Source organism: Cynocephalus volans, chromosome 9 (genome assembly GCF_027409185.1).
Source record: "Cynocephalus volans isolate mCynVol1 chromosome 9, mCynVol1.pri, whole genome shotgun sequence".
Lineage (NCBI taxonomy): Eukaryota > Metazoa > Chordata > Mammalia > Dermoptera > Cynocephalidae > Cynocephalus > Cynocephalus volans.
The window spans coordinates 57,728,195-57,746,043 of NC_084468.1; the positions used below are offsets into that span (position 1 = coordinate 57,728,195).

Below are 17,849 nucleotides of genomic sequence, written 5' to 3' on the forward strand. Positions count from 1 at the left end.
ACCAATTCCCCCCCCAAATTCTCAATAGGTATATTATTGAAATCTGGTTTTACCAATTTATCAAATGTAAGTCATTTTAATTATCCAGCTAGAAGCCAGAGACATGAAATGAACTAGGAGAAGCCCTTTTCCAAAGCAAATACCCTATGAAATACCCCACGTTTTTTGTTACTGGAAATAGATGAAATTTATCCATTTCCATGAAAATACCAGTCAAAAGAAAACTAGTATAGCTACACAGAAAACAGACTATGGTAAAACATAATACAGAGATATACTTCATAGTGATAAGATATAATTCACGAGCAAAATATAACATGTTAAAAAATTTACATGCACTTAACAATTTAGCCTCAAAATATATGAAGCAGAAACAAAAAGAGGCAAATGAAAATCATAGAGGGTGATTTTTAACACATTTCTTTAAGTAATTGACAGAATAGGTATATTAAAAGTCAGTAAGGTTGGTTAGAGCATGGTGCTGATAACACCAAGGTCCAGGGTTCGATCTTTATACTGGCCAGCCATAAAAAAAAAAAAAAAAAAAAAAATTCAGTAGGGATATATATTTAATAACATAATTAATAAACTTGATCTAATAGACATGTGCAGCACACTGCCCCTAATAACTACAGACAGAATACAACTTGTTTTTAAGTGTGCCTAAATTACTATTAAAATTGCCATATTCTGTCTGGGCAATAGAGTGAGTCGTAAGTAATTTTAAAAGAATAAAATCACAAAAATCATTTTCTTGACCAAAATCTAATCCAAATCTTAAATCAAAAAAGATTAGAAAAGCCCCATTTTGGAAGAAAAAATTCTATTAAAAGTAGAAAATATTTTAACTGAACATTAATAATATACCAAAACACACAAAATAGAAAACAACATTGCTGAGAGCAGAAATTAATGGAATAAGAAACACACAATAGGAAAGATCAACAAAACCAGAATTTGGATCTTAGAAAAGACTAAACTGACCCTACTTGAAATTAAGTTCATGTAGGAAAAAAATGTGCAAATAACAAAAATCATTTAGAGAGTTTATTAAGTTTTCAGGTACAAAGGCAATACAAAGAAATCAACTACATTTTACACGTAATGAGCAGTTACGGAATAATGTAAATTAGGCAATTTGGATTAATATTCTCACTTGAGAACATATAGAAAAGTTAGAATATATTTTAGAAAAAAGTAGGAAGGCATCAGAGAGCTAATAAGTTAATGAAGTTAATGACCAAGCTACTACTATCTGGGAGAACAGAGAGGTTCAGAAAGCTAAACTCCTCATTTAGGACCCTGTGTCCTGGGAACATTTGCAGATCTGCAAGAGGCCACTGAGAAGCTGAGCAGAGATAGGGATTCAAATGTCGAGTCTAGGGCCAGTTAAGAAGTGGGGGCCCTGGTAACCCCAACTCATTTTGGAACCCTGAAGGACTGAACCCTAGAAGTAAGGGTGAATATAAAGTAAGAGTACGAGCATAGTCTAGCTTAGGTTTGAGTCACATAGAAGACCCAGAAAATCTCAGTCTCTGAAAAAGGACCAAAATGACCCTAAATTACTAGTGCCCAGGTACATGGCAGAAGCAAATGAAAAAACTCTGTGAAGGATGAAAATATTATCCTGGGCACCAAATTATTTCTACAGTTTTTATTGTATTGTAATGTATAGTAAATACAATATTGGCAAATAAGATAACCAGACACACAAGGTGACAAGACAGTAAGAAGGAGGACTAGAAGAAACAAAAGAAAAATAAAAACAGACCCACAAGAGGGTTTTAGATGCTGGAGTTATTACACACAGCCTATAAAATAATTGTGCTTTTTTTTTCCTTTGGCGGCTGGCTAATAGGGAACTGAACCCTTGACCCTGGTATTATCAGCTTTACTGAGTGAGCTAACTGGCCAGCCCCAATTATGCTTTTCACGTTCCATAGGCAAGAGATAGAAAATTTTGGCAGGAGAACTGGGAACCACAAGAGTGACAAATTTTCAGGCCTGCAGTTAGAAATTTGATAACTGAAAATACAAAGGCCTAAGAATAACTAAGACACTCTTATAGAACAATAAATTGGGAGGATTTATTTTACCAAGTACCTAGAATATCTCAGCTACAGTGATAAAGACAGTATACTAGCACAAGGGTAGAAAAGATTCAGAAAGATGTATACATATACGAATATATGACTTTGGTGGCACTATTGAAAAGAGAGAAAAGAGCAGACTTTTCAGTAAATGGTGGTGAGGAACCTCCTGGCATACACAAAATTAATTCCTTGTGAATAAAAAAAAATATGAAAGATAAAACTAAAGCTTTTAGAAGACAATACAGAAGAGTATTTTCATGACCGTAGGGTAGGGAATGATTTTTTAAACAACTCACAAGAAACCTAACCTTAAAAAAATATATACTTCTCAGTACTTAACCATTAGCAAACTTAAAACAAAATATACTTCTCAGTACTTAACCATTAGCAAAAAAAAAAAAAAATTTTTTTTAATCAAACAACATCATAAAGAGAGGGAAAGGCAAGCCATAGAATGGGAGAAGATATTTGCAACTATATAGCCAGTAAAGAATAGGATTTATAAAGATCTTTTATGAACCAATGAGGAAAAGTACTGTAAATACAACAGAAAAATGTGCAACAGACTTGACATTTTGAAGAAGAGAAAGTTGAAGTGGCCAGTAAACTTAGGAAAAGGTGTTCAAGTTCATTGGTAATTTGAGAAATGCAGAATAAAACTTCAATGAGATACAACTGCACATCTAACAGACAGGCAAAATTTTTAAAAAGCTGTTACCACTAGTGTTGACCAAGAAATGGAGAAACAGAACATCTCTAATGTTCAGGAAAAACTTTGTAATTATCTTACAATTATCTTAAAACTTAAGGTATGAATACCCTATGACCAAGCAATTCCACTCCTAGATATATACCTCGTTTGCACCAGAAAATATGTAATATAAATGTTCATTGTGGAACTGTAATTGTGCCATGCTAAAAACATTCCAATTGTATATGGATGAGCCTGGAGAAAATTATGCTAAATGAAACAACCCAAGTGCAGAAAGAGAAGTACCACATCTCACTTTTAAGTGGGAGCTGAATTCATAAATAAACAGTAAGAAAGAGTGAGAGAAAGAAACAATAATCACAATAATGTGTTGAACTTTTAGAAGGAGAGAACAGAATGGTGGTTACTAGAGGTGGGGGGGAGGGGGTTAGTAAGAAATTAATGAGAAATTGGTTAACAGACACAAAGAATGGTTACATACTGTAATGATGATTAAGCTAACTATCCTGATTTGACCATCACACATTGTACACAACTACTGGTAGTCAACTTTGTACCCACAGATATGTGCAATAATTTATCTTTCAATTAAATAATAAATTGTATGCTGATGTTTCTGGAAAAAAAAATGAATAAATTCTCATATATTAATGCAGAGGTAAATTATACAGCAATGATGAAGTACAGCTATAACCAATATGTTGAGCTAAAGAAGGCTACAAAAGATCTTTTACATAAAGTTCAAAAACTGGCAAAAGTAAACTATATCGTTCAGGTTTACATACATAGGTGGTAACACTATAAAAACAAGGAAATAGTTATCATAAAAGGTAGGATATTGGTAACCAGCAAAGGGTGTGTGGGTGATTGTCATTAGGAAGGGACTAGCTGAGGAGTTTCTGGGCTGCTGTCAATGTTCTATTAACTTGAATGGTAGGTATATAGGTAGTTACTTTAAAGTATTTATATTTTATGTATTCTTTGGAATATATGTATTTTTAATACATACTCCTCAATTAAGAAGCAAAGCTAAAACATGGAAAGAGAAAAATGAACACAAATTACCTGTTGATACTTACTCAAATTCCACAAGATCTCAACTTCCTGATTTGTTTTTGAAATGTGTGAAGACAGTTAAACCATACCTAGTGATTATATACTAAATGATTAGATATTTGCAATTCATCATAATGAATTAGGTCAAGAGATTTTTCCCTCAAGATCTCAAAGTGAACAATTTTCTTTCTTTCTTAATTTAACTAATTATAAAATAGTACACTCAAGGGTACTTCAAAAAGTTCATGGAAAAATAATTGAAAGATAATATGAACCTTTCCATGAACTTTTTGAAGACCCTTCATATAGCTGATTTTTTAATATTGTCACTGTCACAAGAGTATGCCATAACAGATAAAACAATAAAAATAAAGATACGTATTTATTTCCAAGTTCCACCTTTGGGACAAGTACCATAACTGCTTTGAGCTCAAAAATGAATGCACTTTAACGCCCCTCCACATCCAGTGACTGTTGTATCTCCGTGACTGCAAAACTTGAAAATTAGGAAACATTAAACGAACATTACTCAAAAAATTAAGAGTAAAATCAGCATCTCTGGAGTCAACAATGGAACATGATTTACAAAGATATTCTCAAAACTACTTAGTTTTAATAAGTAAAAATTACTATGTGGCTTTGTATAAAATCAAATAATTAATTTTTGCCTCTGATATTTTAATCACCAACAGTGATCTCATGGTCCAGAAATAATCAAAACGATGAAAAAAAAAAAACAAACTGTCATTAACTTCATCCTGGCTTTCTAGCTTAGTAGAATTAAATAGAAGAAATGATGGCAATAACCATTATCTACAGAAATAAAAGTAATGACAAAATGGTTGCAGGTTTAATCACAAGATGAACTTATATCCTTATTGATTTTGCTTATACCTACTAAGTATTGATGTCTATAAATAAAAATTGATACCATGGATCTAAATTTACTTCTGAAGAGATGTGGAGACAGATAAAATATAAGCAAACTATTAGATCATATTTGAGGACTGCTGAATGGCTATCTTGAAAATAACAGTTGCCATGAAGGAGCATGAAGCAAAGTGAAAGTGGAAAAAAGGATTCTTATACAGAAGTTCTTTTATTATTCCTACCCTCTCAAGTTCCAAACCATAGAGCCTTGCTATTCCTGGATTCAATTTTAAGTAACATTAATTTTAAGTATCACACTTGGGATATGAACAATGAGAGAGGGGAGGATATGGTGAACAAAGATTAGTTGCTTATTTCAAAGGTAGCCATTTCCTTTAAACTCATCCTGTCCACTTTTCCCTACCTCCCAATGTGCAGATTATCCTTTAATATTACAAATTCACTCTCCACTTCCAAATATATTTTCCCACCTGAATGATACTTTTACAAAAAATGAAAACAATACAGCTGGTTGCCAAAGCAACTTAAACTATTTTAAAATAGAATAAGAGAAAAGCAAGTACAGAGTATAAGAAGATACCAAATTGGAATAATACTGATGTGAATTTAGTTTTTAATTTATCAAAATACCTATTAATAGTCAGAACAGGAGAGTAGAAGAAAAGGAGCTAGAGGGAAGTAACTTCTTGTAGTTATAAAATGCCAAATGCTTTAGAATGCACGATAGCCTTAGTAATAAAACAATCACTTGATGTTTTCACTGATTTACAGTGTTGAGTACTGTTTACATCATTTTAGTGAAAGCACTTATATATATATGAACATCTGCAAAAGTTCATATCAGAAGACAGAAAGTTTCTCTCAATAAAGAAAAGACCTAAAAAAATAAATTTTTATCTTCAACAGCTCCCTTTCTGGGAATGGGGAATAAAATAACACGTTTCCCTTTAAAATAAAAAAATATTAAAAATTTTTTTCTGTCCATTAGGTTGCTGGAAGAAAAAAAAAAAAAATCAAGACTCCACTAGAGATGACTTTTAATTTCTAGTTTTCATCTATTTCTAAGGACACTCCCTTTACAAAACCTTTTAGTCTTACATTACATATAATCACAATCAGGTTTACAGTTCCAAATAAATAGCCACATTAGAAGGCATACTGAAGAATCAAATGATTAGCCATATTTATCTGTTCACATTCATGGATTCTCTAAGAGGGTTGTCGGAGTCCATATAATACTGTTAACGTTTAGTCCAAGTTAATGTGTCATCTAATCTACCGCTCAGGACTTACAACACTAATGCTATTAGCAAAAATCCTGATTTTTGAAAGACAGTAATATAACAAATTCTGGTTAAACTAACAGAGGTAACAGGACAGTAAACTGTAACTGCACAATTTAAAATGTCTACTCTTCATCCACCGTTACCATCTCTCCTCTTCTCAATGGTATTAAACTCTCAAAGCCTGATCATATGAGAGGTGCAGGGTACCAAACACTATTTGTATAGAAAAATGGGTGTCAAATATTAAACAAAAAAGAAATGTATAAAATAGAATTAAACTTTTTGGATAGTTGCATTCATTGTTTTCAATTTCTTGATCCTCTCTCTTCTGTTCATAGGTAAATATTTTTTTGTTCTTTTCATCCACAGAGATTAATAGATAAATTTGTTGTAAGCATTATAAAATTGCACTCCAGTTCAAAGTTCCTTGAGATCATAGCCACATGTGAAGGATTAAACAAGCATACACTATGCTCCAAAATGTTTTACAATTGTTCAGTGTAGTGTTCTATGACATTTCCCTTACACTAAGGCTTCATCAAAAAGAAATCCAGCAGATTGATGTTCTTAGCTTCTGAATTAAGCACACTCTTTCCAAAAATCAAGTAGTCCTGGAGTAACTTTAGGACAACTGCTATTAATCAGTGTCATGACTGAAGTAGTATCTTACTGGAGGTCCAGGCAGATCTTCATCTCCATCAGTGTCTGGGGCAAATGACACAGTAAGGTCCACATATTTCTTTTCAGTAGAAGGTTTCACAAGTTTATGCATTCTAAGAAAAACAAGCAAGGATGAATACTTTGGTAAATTCTGTAAAATGAAAGATTTGCTGACTAATGCCATCCAGAGAATCTGAACTTGTACCTAGACTTTATTTTAAAATCTAATAATCCATCTGTTTTCATATATTCATTTCTCTTTACTAAAAGCTCTGAACTCAAGATGCTCATTTACCTAACAGTGGTTAATTTGAACCACTGCTGGTAATGATAAAGAATACAGATAATTTATTAAAAGACAAAAAAAAAATTTCCAAAATGTAAGCAGTAATTAAAAAAAATTAGTTTTCCTCCTATACTCCCTATGAAGTTGGAAGGCATCATAAATTCTCAAGTATTTCTCTGCAAAGAGTGAAAAAGCAAGCTAGATTTAAATCTTTAAATGCAAGCCAGAAACACCACAGTAAAAGACATTTTTAAGTTTTACTTTTCCCTTATATCCAATGTTTATTCTATTTACTGAAAAATCACTTTGTCTTTGCTCCTGTCTTTTTCTCCCCATCCCAATCCCCATTTGCTCCTGTCTTAAATCAAGACATCATCTATCTATATATATATATATATACCCCTTAAGATTACTGCATTAGTTTCTAGCTAGCTGTCTCCAATCTCTCTTCTACCTCCAATCTACACTGCTGCCAGGATTTTCTTAAAATGTAAATTTGATGTTATTCTCCTGCCTAATTATGCTACCTATCATATATTGGGTACCTATTTCATTCCAGGCTCTGAACTATGTAATCTATTTAATTCTCAATAGTAGTTCTTTCCATTTCACAAAGATGTTTTGTCCCATAATTTTTCATTCTTTCTACCATTCATTGTCATCACCTCATCCTTGAGTCAGTCTGAAATATCTGATTTCCCAAATACACCATGCATGCTCTTTTTTAATTGCATGTATTTGTAGGTAGCTCAAATGAAATCTACCCTGAACTAGAGGTTTGAGTTAATGGTGTCCGTAGTACTCTGTAAAAATCCTTATAACAATTATTCAATCATATTAATTAATGACTAACATGTCAATTTCACTTAATACACTGTGAACTCCTTGAGAGCCAGGCTATTTGATGAAAATGTATGATGACAAAATATTAATGGGAATAACATTTATGGAATACTTTTTACATGCCATTACACTGTTAGCTCTTAAAATTATTTTAGTGCTCAACAGCTATGGACACAATCATCCCTATTTGTGGATAGGAAATTAAATTTCAAAAGCTACTCAAGGTGACAAAACAAGTAGGTGAGAAAGTATATGAACCTATGTCTTTCTAAAGCCAAGCTCTTGCTCTTAACCACAACCCCACTGACCGACTTACGGTGTCAAGCTACTTAATAGATACTCGATAAATACCTGCTAAATGAACAATGTAATAAAATGAGAAATATCATTCACAAAACATATGCTGGAGATTTCAAATATTGGCCAACTCACAAAAGCATTTTTGTTAATTATTTGCAGAAAAATTTAAATTTCACTAATCAATACACTTCATGACCATACACGACACTCTCATCTAGGTAGCACACAATAAAGGAATTTTAAATACTGCTCTTAATTTATGCAAAAGATACTTAGGGATCCTAATGAAAAACAATATAAGGCAAATTAATGCTTTAGCTCATAACAATAGTAGTTTTATTTTTTAAGGCATAATTAAGACTACCTTATAATTTAAAAGTGATTAACCTTAATTGATAATCATAGTTAATTCTCACAAATATGTTAAAGACAATCATCATGCTGAGATTCATTTATTCCTAAGACAAATATTTATTGATGCCTATTATGTATCAGGTATTAGTCTGAACACTTGATATACAACAGATCAAATAAAGATTCCTGCCCTTGTGAAACTTATATTCTATTGTGGGGGGCAGGGAGACAGATAACAAATTTAAGCAGAATATACAGTAGCCGTAAGACAGTATAAGAACCATGAAAAAGAGAAAAAGTAGAGCAGAGTAAAAGGGATTGGGCATACTTCGCTGGGGTTGGGAACAGGCTGCAGTATTTTTTTTTTTTTTTTAAAGATAACCAGTAAGGGGATCTTAATCCTTGACTTGGCGTTGTCAGCACCACACTCTCTCAAGTGAGCCACGGGCCAGCCCCTAGGCTGCAATATTTAATGGGGTGAGGGAGGCCTCTTCAGGAAATACAAAGACTAGGTAACCAACTCAGAAAGAGTTATGAGGACAGAGAACAACTAGAGCAAAGGTCCCACTCTGAAGCATGACTGGAGTGTTCAGGGAAAAGTAAGTAGGCCAGTGTAGCTAGAATATTGTGAGTGAGGGGAAAAAAGTAGGGAAGACACTTAAAGGCATAAGTGGGAACCAGACCATTTAGAGCCTTGAAGACCACTGTAAACACTGGCTTTTTTTGGTTCCCTTTCTTCTTTTTGGTCTCTGCTCAAATGCAACCTTATTAGGTGAGAATATGACAGGCAGAGGGAATACTTTGACTTTTGACTTTACTTTGCTTATCGGTGTATATCTAATGCTTAAAACAATACCTGGCACACAGTAAGCACCTTTAACAAAAACCTGTTGAATAAATGAAGATAACAATCTGGCATTTTTGTTTTATACCTCCATCTCATAAACCTGGTCATTTTGTTTCCACATAAGAGGTAGATCTGCTTTTACTTAAAGTATTGATCAAATCAGGTTTCTAAGCCTATTAGCTGAAGAGCTGACTCTGAACTGCAAAAAATTCACAAGAGTATTATAATCCTATCAATCTCTTATGAGGTAGCCTATTGGCCTTCACTTGGCAGATTTACTATATTAATGCCATTAAGCAAGAGTAATGCTTTTATCTGAATTTCAATAACCTCTATGTCCAATTTTCCATTGTGCATCCAGCTGTTTCAATTTTTGTCAATCTTTTGCATGTAATGTTCAATACTTACGTTAACTTCAATCTTTTTGCATGACCAGGCATAACGGGAACATAAAGCATTTTGACTCCCTGTACCACCATTGTTGGTTCAATTCCGTACTTCTCCTAAAAGTGAATACCCAAAAAAGAAACAAATCAAAGACTCATCTAAACATAAAGTGCTTGGGAGACAATGTTTGTGACCAGTAAAAAGAGAGCAAACTCGTGGTAAATAATATTTTTATCTCCAGTGAAGTTATGGATAAAAACTGTGAAACCAGACTGAAAGCTACTAATGAACCAAGTAAATAAAAGTATCTTACTTTGACTGCATTTATAAAATCCAAGAGGGTGAAATCTTCTTTTCCATGTACAGTCCATCTGTCCCAAATTGTAAATGATATTCCATTTCTGTTATAGAAAGATATTGAAAACAAAAGCATTTAAATTTTCTTCCCTTTAGTAATAATATTGAAAATCCTAGCACTCCATTATTTGTGACTTAGCTAGAAATTAATATGGAGACACAAGGAAAATACAACTTCTAAAATATTTCATAGTCTTATTTCTCCATCACATCATATAGGTAACTACTTTTATCAGCACCTGTTGATCGTTCCAGTGTCTCATTATAAATTAGTATGTCTTAGAAAGAATGGGCTCTCTCTTTTAAAACAGCTGCATGAATTTCATTGTGTGCATGTTCTAGTACCCTATTACTGGACAGTTGAGTTGTTCCAATTGTTGGCTATGATAAACAATGCCAGAATGATTATTTTGCATATATGTAACTTGAGATGTGTGAAAATATATCTGCAAATTTGAAATATAGTGCCATATTTTCTTTATTTATGGATTATACTGTTTTGTACTCTCATCAGTAATGTATGAGATTGTTGGCTTTCTCACACTCTTTCCAAGATAGGTTTTTTCAAGTTTTTGATTGCTGCCATTCTAAAAAGTGAAAAATGGAGGCCCATTTTTTTGCTTTGTCACAAGATTGTAGAATTAAGACTCTAAATCTCATGATCCATAGTTAGATACGAGAGTGCATTCTAATGCATTTGGGATAGGCAGAGATCAATAAAACAATAAAGAAAGTATAATGATAGTGTGGCAGATCAGGTGTTGTGAAGAGTTTTTGGCTAGTTTAGTCTGCTCCATGAAGGTAAAGTCTGACATGGTCTTGAAGTGATGGCAAGGATTTACAAATATAGAAGAAAAGGAGAGGTGAAGCCAGTATTTTTGCCTTTTAAAAGGTCAAATATTTCATTTCACTCTCATTTTACAAGAGAAATAGACCTTCATACATACCTGATTTCAGTTTTTCTTACTTCAGATGTCTCTGTAAACACTATAATTGGAATGGCTAAGTTAAGGAAACAATTTTTGTAAGCTTCAAATGGATAGCCACCAGTTACTTTGATCATCTCCAAGGCAACCTAGATAAAAGAAGATGCTCTGATTATATAAATAGCCTAAAACTTTTGTGTCTATAATTGGATCTATTCAGTTTTCCCAAGGCCTTCTCAAGCATTATTCTGTAGAGTAAAAGCAGCTATAGTACTAGAGTAATGTAAATTTCTTATTTATAGACCTCTATGCTATTAGCGTATTTTCTTTTCAATTTCATTTTTAACCTTTACTCATTTATTTATACATACTTATACTTTCAAACTTTCCACCTACTCTACATGTGGTGAACAAAGTTATTAGAAAAAAAATACATTAATTTGACAATGTAATCTCCCTACATTGAAAGCAGATGCCAGAACTCAAAAAATAAGTCTAAAATCACTTAATATAGAGGCAGATAACTACATAACTTCTAGGAATAACTCTTGAGTAATGATATAATATGGTATAGGAAGTAGGGCTATACTAAAGATTCTGAATCATTAAGAGTAAAGATTAGGACAGTTCATTTTATTCAAGAAAAACAGAGCACTTATTCTGTATGGAGGATACAAAGATAACTGAGGATAATTGCCTATAAAAAAATTATAATCTCGAGCTTATTGTTTTATGTTAAAATGTTCCATATACATAAAATCTCAAAACACAGAATTGTATATTTCAAAAAACATCTTGAAAATTTTAATTAAAAAAATCAATATGTAGGCTGGCCAGCTGGCTCAGCTGGTTAGAGTGCAGTGTTGATAATACCAAGGTCAAGGGTTCAAATCCCTATACTAACCAGCTGCCAAAAAAAAGAACCAGTATTTATCCTTCCCTATCTAAGACCTCTGAGTGACTGAGTGACTAGTTGGGGTTGATATGATGGGGAAGACAGGGAAGAGGCAATGAAAAAGGAGCATTTTCATTCAAATAATAATAAACTTACCAGGCCAGAAACTGCAGCAGTGGATGTTGCTATAGCAGGTATAATTTTACCAGCTATGCGCTTTGTTTTGAAACGGTCAGCTGGTTCAATGCTATACATTTTGGCACGAAGATTTGATGCAGCTGTGATAAAATCTATATGTCCATTACGATCATCATCTTTTTCAAATGAAAGCACTGTCATCTGAAGGTCACCTGATCATAACACAAGAAAAACAAAGTCCCTTAGCAAGTGGTAGAGATTTTACTAGGTAAAAAGCAATGTGGGGGGCCGGCCCGTGGCTCACTCGGGAGAGTGTGGTGCTGATAACACCAAGGCCCCGGGTTCGGATCCCATATACGGATGGCCGGTTCGCTCACTGGCTGAACGTGGTGCTGACAACACCAAGTCAAGGGTTAAGATCCCCTTACTGGCCATCTTTAAAAAAAAAAAAAAAAAAAAAAAAAGAAGCAATGTGGGTCCACTACTTTTAAATTATTTTAATACCTCTAAATTACAGAAGTTTTTATATTAAAAAAAAAAACCTTCTAATAAATAGCGAAATAAAACAGCTATATACCACATATCTGCTATCAAGTGGTTTACAATAAAAAAATCAACATTTGGTATTGCTCAAAAATTTATTCCATAAATCCTACTCTGAACAATCTTCCCTCTGATATCTAAAAATAGGGTCAGTTGGTCAAATAAAAATATGAATCCTTTTGAAAGATCTGTAGATCAGTGGTTCCCAAAATCATTCTAATTATTATTATTATAGATTATTTTTCTTGAAATTTTATTGGTCCATACATAAAATCCCCCAAATTTGGGAACCACTGATTTATGTAACAAAAAAATGGTAACCAGGTCTAAAAAGATGAACAAATAAGTGTGCTTTTAAGGAATTAAGAGTTCAGGTTTCCTACATTTTGATATTTAAAACAATTTACTAAGTATGTATACAGGTCAGTTTGTATTCCCTGTCATGGGTCTGACTAAAGATGAGTCTCCACAAGGATACCATTAGACTGAATTTTTAATTCCTTAAAAATCTGAAGGACTACATGTTTTTAGACCTGTTCACCATCTGAAGGACTACAACAATGAGAATAATAACACAGTAGTTAATGTGATTTGGAGAATTAGGTTATAACCTTTTAGGGTAGGGCAATGGTGGGGAAAATAATGAATTTAGTCACAGTTAAAGATAAACAGTGATTTTAATATGATCATGAAATCAATTAATGTCATTATTAGTATTATTATTTAATCCCACAAACTTTTAGATGTAGAGCTTAGAGAAAATAAAAACCCATTCAACTCAAAACATTTTTATAAAGGCTTTCTCTTACTTTTGGTAGCTTCATTAGATGAAATAGCTTTTTCTAGGTGGAAAACAGCATTCCTCTCATCTTCACTGCTAATAGGAACATGGTCTGGTTTCCTTGCAGTTTCATCTGTCTGGACAACCTTTAAATATATGTATATATATTTATTAATGTTATCATATCCTGTATCTAAGTTTGGTTACCATTTACTATTTTATCAAATAAATCACAAAGAGAAAATATTTCGTTCATGTATTTTTTAATCAGATTATTAATCATTATGGTCCAATGTATTTTATACCTTCCCTTACTAAGTAATATTATATTATTTATATATTTATTTACTTTTTATCTATCTTCTCACACTGGGGGCTGAGCCCGTGGCGCACTCGGGAGAGTGCAGCGCTGGGAGCGGGCGACGCTCCCGCCGCGGGTTCGGATCCTATATGGGAATGGCCAGTGCACTCACTGGCTGAGAGCCGGTCATGAAGAAAAAAAAAAAAAAAAAAAATATCTTCTCACACTGGCATGTAAACTCAGTGAGAACAGGGATCTTTATTCATCTTGTTCACTGAGAGAACTCTAATATATCTAAAACAAATATGTTCATAGTGGGTGTTAAAAAAATATTTACTGAATAGCTTATAAGATCTAAGTCCACACAGATCTCTTAAAATTCCACACTAAAACTGCATAGCTCTGACTTGTATAGAGTTGTTTTATGTGGCCAAAGAAATTGAAGAAATCCATAAAATACATAATACGGGCATCATTTAAATATTTAGTGACAAGAAGCTTTTTTTCTTTACTAGACAATATGTCTTCCTTCATATAGAAGGTTTAGCACAAATAAGGCAGTATATACCATTAGTAATTTATGCTTATGAAATTACTTATCAGTCATTCCATGAGGGCAGTGAAGTTAATAGTTACAAACCAAGAAATTAACTTCATCATCACTTAAAGTACTATTTCTTATTAAAAAAAAACCAAACATCATGTTTTTACAGATTAAACATTATTACAAATATTTAAGAAATATCAAGGAGTCAAGGAAGCAGAAACTTTTGTTTGCCAGAATATCTACTCGGTATTTTTGGCTGTGACACTTGTAACTAGAAGTGCCGGACCCGAAGCTTCCACTGTGAGCTGCTTTAGGTAGTTGTGAAAACAAACAAACAAACAAACACAAAAACATAATTCATGTTAAAACTGTAGCTAAATTGTTCAAGAAAAGTTATTACCCCTAACCTTTGATACAGATAGAAGCAGTGCAGGCCAAAAAACATACTGAAGCAAGTGCAGTAAAGGCCAGTGAAGTTATTGTATGTTTCTCTGGTCTAGGAGTTTTGCTCACAAGAAACATGGGCTAGGAACCTTCTTTATTTGGGACTTCTGTTTAGCCTTATCGTACTTTCACTATTTATAGCTACACATTGTGAATCATTCAGCAAACCCATCTGCTTGTGCGAAGTCAACTGCCTACAAATCTTACTTTTCCCTAAAATAAAAATACAGAATAGCAGACTGCACACACCACTTCTTTTGAATTTTGCAGGGAGGCAATCATTATTTCACCTTTTCTGGTATAGATAAAGGGTAAGGGGAAGAGACGGTTATTTTGAGGATGATTTTTAGAGCGCATATAAGGAAGGCATATACTGGACATGTGAAAATGAAAAATGCCTATTATTTTCAAACTTTCCTATTTATACTGCCTCAATACCATGTTCTATCTTTATTAATACTTCCTCTTTCTCTTTCTAACATATTTGCCTGACAAAATCCAAACCCTGGTCATATCCAACTTTCCATCTAGTCTACAGTACAATAGTACTCAAGCAGCTAAATGTGGCTGGAGAAAAGTTCATGATCTTTTCTATAGCCACATTTACTAGCATTCATTAAGCAGATGGATCTTCAGTGTTGTACTAGAATTCTACTAAATCTTATAATTAAGTGACTTTTCCACTCTGCTGGGCAATTATTTCATACCTTCTTTTCTCTACTCTAACTTCTTTCCTCTTCCTATCCCCCTTGCTCTCAGCTACTAAGCTTGCTTTTTATTTCAAGTAAGAAAACAACAATCTTTTTTTCTCTTACACTCCAATTCTAATTCCTTAGAAATCCTCTCAGGGCTACAGTAAAATATATACAGAATCCAATACCTTATCATCATCACTTTCCTGTTACCTACTACTTCATTCAGACCACCATCATCTCTTGCCTGTACTTTGCAATAATTTCCTAACAGCTTTTCCGATGTTTCCTCTCTTGCATCCCATATAATTATTCATAACACAAGAACCAGAGTCATCCTTTTAAATGTAAGTCAGATCCTGTCACTCCTTTGCTTAAAATCCTCCACTAGCTTCTCATCTCGCTGTGAAACACAAAGTACTTATCATAACCCCATTACCTTTCTAATCTCACTGTTTACCACTCTCCCCCTTGCATACTCTCCCCCAGCAAAGTCCTGGCCTTAAAACCCTTTCAAGGCCTTTCTCTGCACTTGTTCCTGCTGCCTGAATTGCTCTTTCATCAGGTATCAGTATGGCTCATTCTCTCACTTCCCTCAGGTTTCTGCTCAAATGTTACCCATTCTATGCCATTATAAAGCTTTCCCATTCCATCCCGTATCAAATGACACCAGCTCCATCACTCTTTATTTCTTTTCCCTGTTTTACTTTTTCTTCTTAGCACTTATGCTCACGCTGTAATATACTGCAGGTTTAGAATGGGACTTAACACAAGCAGAAGTTCGAAAACTATTTACAGAATGGATGAATATCTAAACATACCTTGTTGGAAGGTTTGAATTCCTGAATCTTTACTTCTGAAAGAATATTCAAGAGGGCATCTGTTGATAAGTCCTGTTTTATAAAATAGTAATTTTATCAATAAACATATTCTTCTAATTCTGAATTCTAAAGCTAAAAACGTCCTACAAAGAGTCCTTTATCATATTAAAATATTTGAATAGTTTATCACATCCATTTGAGACATTTACCCTTATTTCTATAGAAATATCATACAAATGCTATTTCATATATGGGGGAGGGGGTTGGGGTAAAAAAGTACTTATGAGTCAACAAACTTCCACAATTTTTTTTTTAAAAGGTAGTTTTAGGACTGGTTATAATTCTAAGAGTGAGTGCCTTGAGATCAGGGATTGTCTTTTTCATTTCCTTAGCTTCAATGTTTACGAAGTTTGCCACACAAAGTTATACTCAATAAATAAAATAAGAAAACGGAACTTATACCTTGAGAAGCAGGAAAATATTTAAATTGCTCAAGATGAACTTACATGGATTTAAGGCTATCGGATCCACATTCATTATTAAGCAGCTACATAGGAAAACCTGACACATACTGCTTTTGAGGCCAACTACCACTCTTATCACAAAACTACCACTCTTTTCACACAAAAAAGACCAGACTGAATGCCACTATTTTTACCAGACATTTATGGTGTATTTTATTTGCATTAACTCCAAAAAGAATCAATCTATAATAGCCATTTTTATCTGGATCCAAAACAGCCAGTGTTCATATGGACTTGGTTTCTATATTTAGCCTACCAAAAAGTATAGCAATTTATTTACAGCTCTAATATGTGCAGTTGTGAAAAAGAATTCACTAATGCAGATCTGCCTCTTGAATAAAACTGTATTAGACCCTTTAGATCTTTCTGTCAATGAAAATGATGTCTAAGATAATGGGTACGATGGTAAGGGTAGGAAATGTCAAAATTTCAGATTTCCTGAAAAGCATGTAATTAATATCACAAAATAAAGTCAAATAAATGTTAACAAAGAGAATCTCTTAAGAAATATAAAGTATGACTGCTTTTACAAATATTGCTATTTTACTACTTAAATTCAGAAATAAACTTAGATTTGCTTCTAGTTTAATAATACGACGAGCTTTTAGCTTGTGTTGTGTTAAATGGGCAACCATACAACAAAAAGAAAGTTTACATCAAAAAGAATGATTCTTAAAACATAAACACATTTTGATGCTATTAGTAGATTAGTCATCTAATCCTAACATGGTTTGGATCATTTATTATGGCTCCAAAAATATCTTACCTTTTCTGTAAATGGAATGCAATATACTGTAGCATATAGTTTTGCAGCATTCTGAAGGAAACTGAGGTGCCTTTTGAAATTAAAAATAAAGCAAAGTTTGAACACATAGTTTTTAACTTTTAAAAACTTAAGATGTTTAATCATTAGAGACTATAGCCTTTAAAATGTTTGAAGAAAAATAATCACAGAATTTTTGTTACAGGATTATTTGTTATAGGATTTTTTTTTTTTTTAAAGTGAGACAATGAAATTATGGTCTAGACCAAAACACTGCAGAAGTTATAAAAGAGAAAACATCATATCCTTAAAAACACTAATATTCAGGTAGAGATCATGACTACTTTTGGGAGAGGAGTAGCTAGAATCATTGTAATTCGTAAGAAAATATTATACAATTGG

General features: G+C 33.1%; 1 protein-coding gene across 1 annotated transcript in view; it reads right to left on the minus strand.

The window, feature by feature from the left end:
* Window positions 1-5,797: 5,797 nt before the first annotated feature.
* Window positions 5,798-17,849, minus strand: part of UBA6 (ubiquitin like modifier activating enzyme 6) — a 75,573-nt gene continuing 63,521 nt past the window's right edge. Inside the window, exons 26-33 of the mRNA XM_063107750.1 lie at window positions 17,451-17,520; window positions 16,161-16,232; window positions 13,384-13,501; window positions 12,050-12,243; window positions 11,020-11,147; window positions 10,029-10,116; window positions 9,737-9,831; window positions 5,798-6,811 (exon numbers count right to left, since the gene is read on the minus strand). Of these exons, the coding sequence (XP_062963820.1) occupies window positions 6,676-6,811; window positions 9,737-9,831; window positions 10,029-10,116; window positions 11,020-11,147; window positions 12,050-12,243; window positions 13,384-13,501; window positions 16,161-16,232; window positions 17,451-17,520 (901 nt within the window). The 3' untranslated portion in view covers window positions 5,798-6,675. The remainder of the gene's footprint in view (window positions 6,812-9,736; window positions 9,832-10,028; window positions 10,117-11,019; window positions 11,148-12,049; window positions 12,244-13,383; window positions 13,502-16,160; window positions 16,233-17,450; window positions 17,521-17,849) is intronic.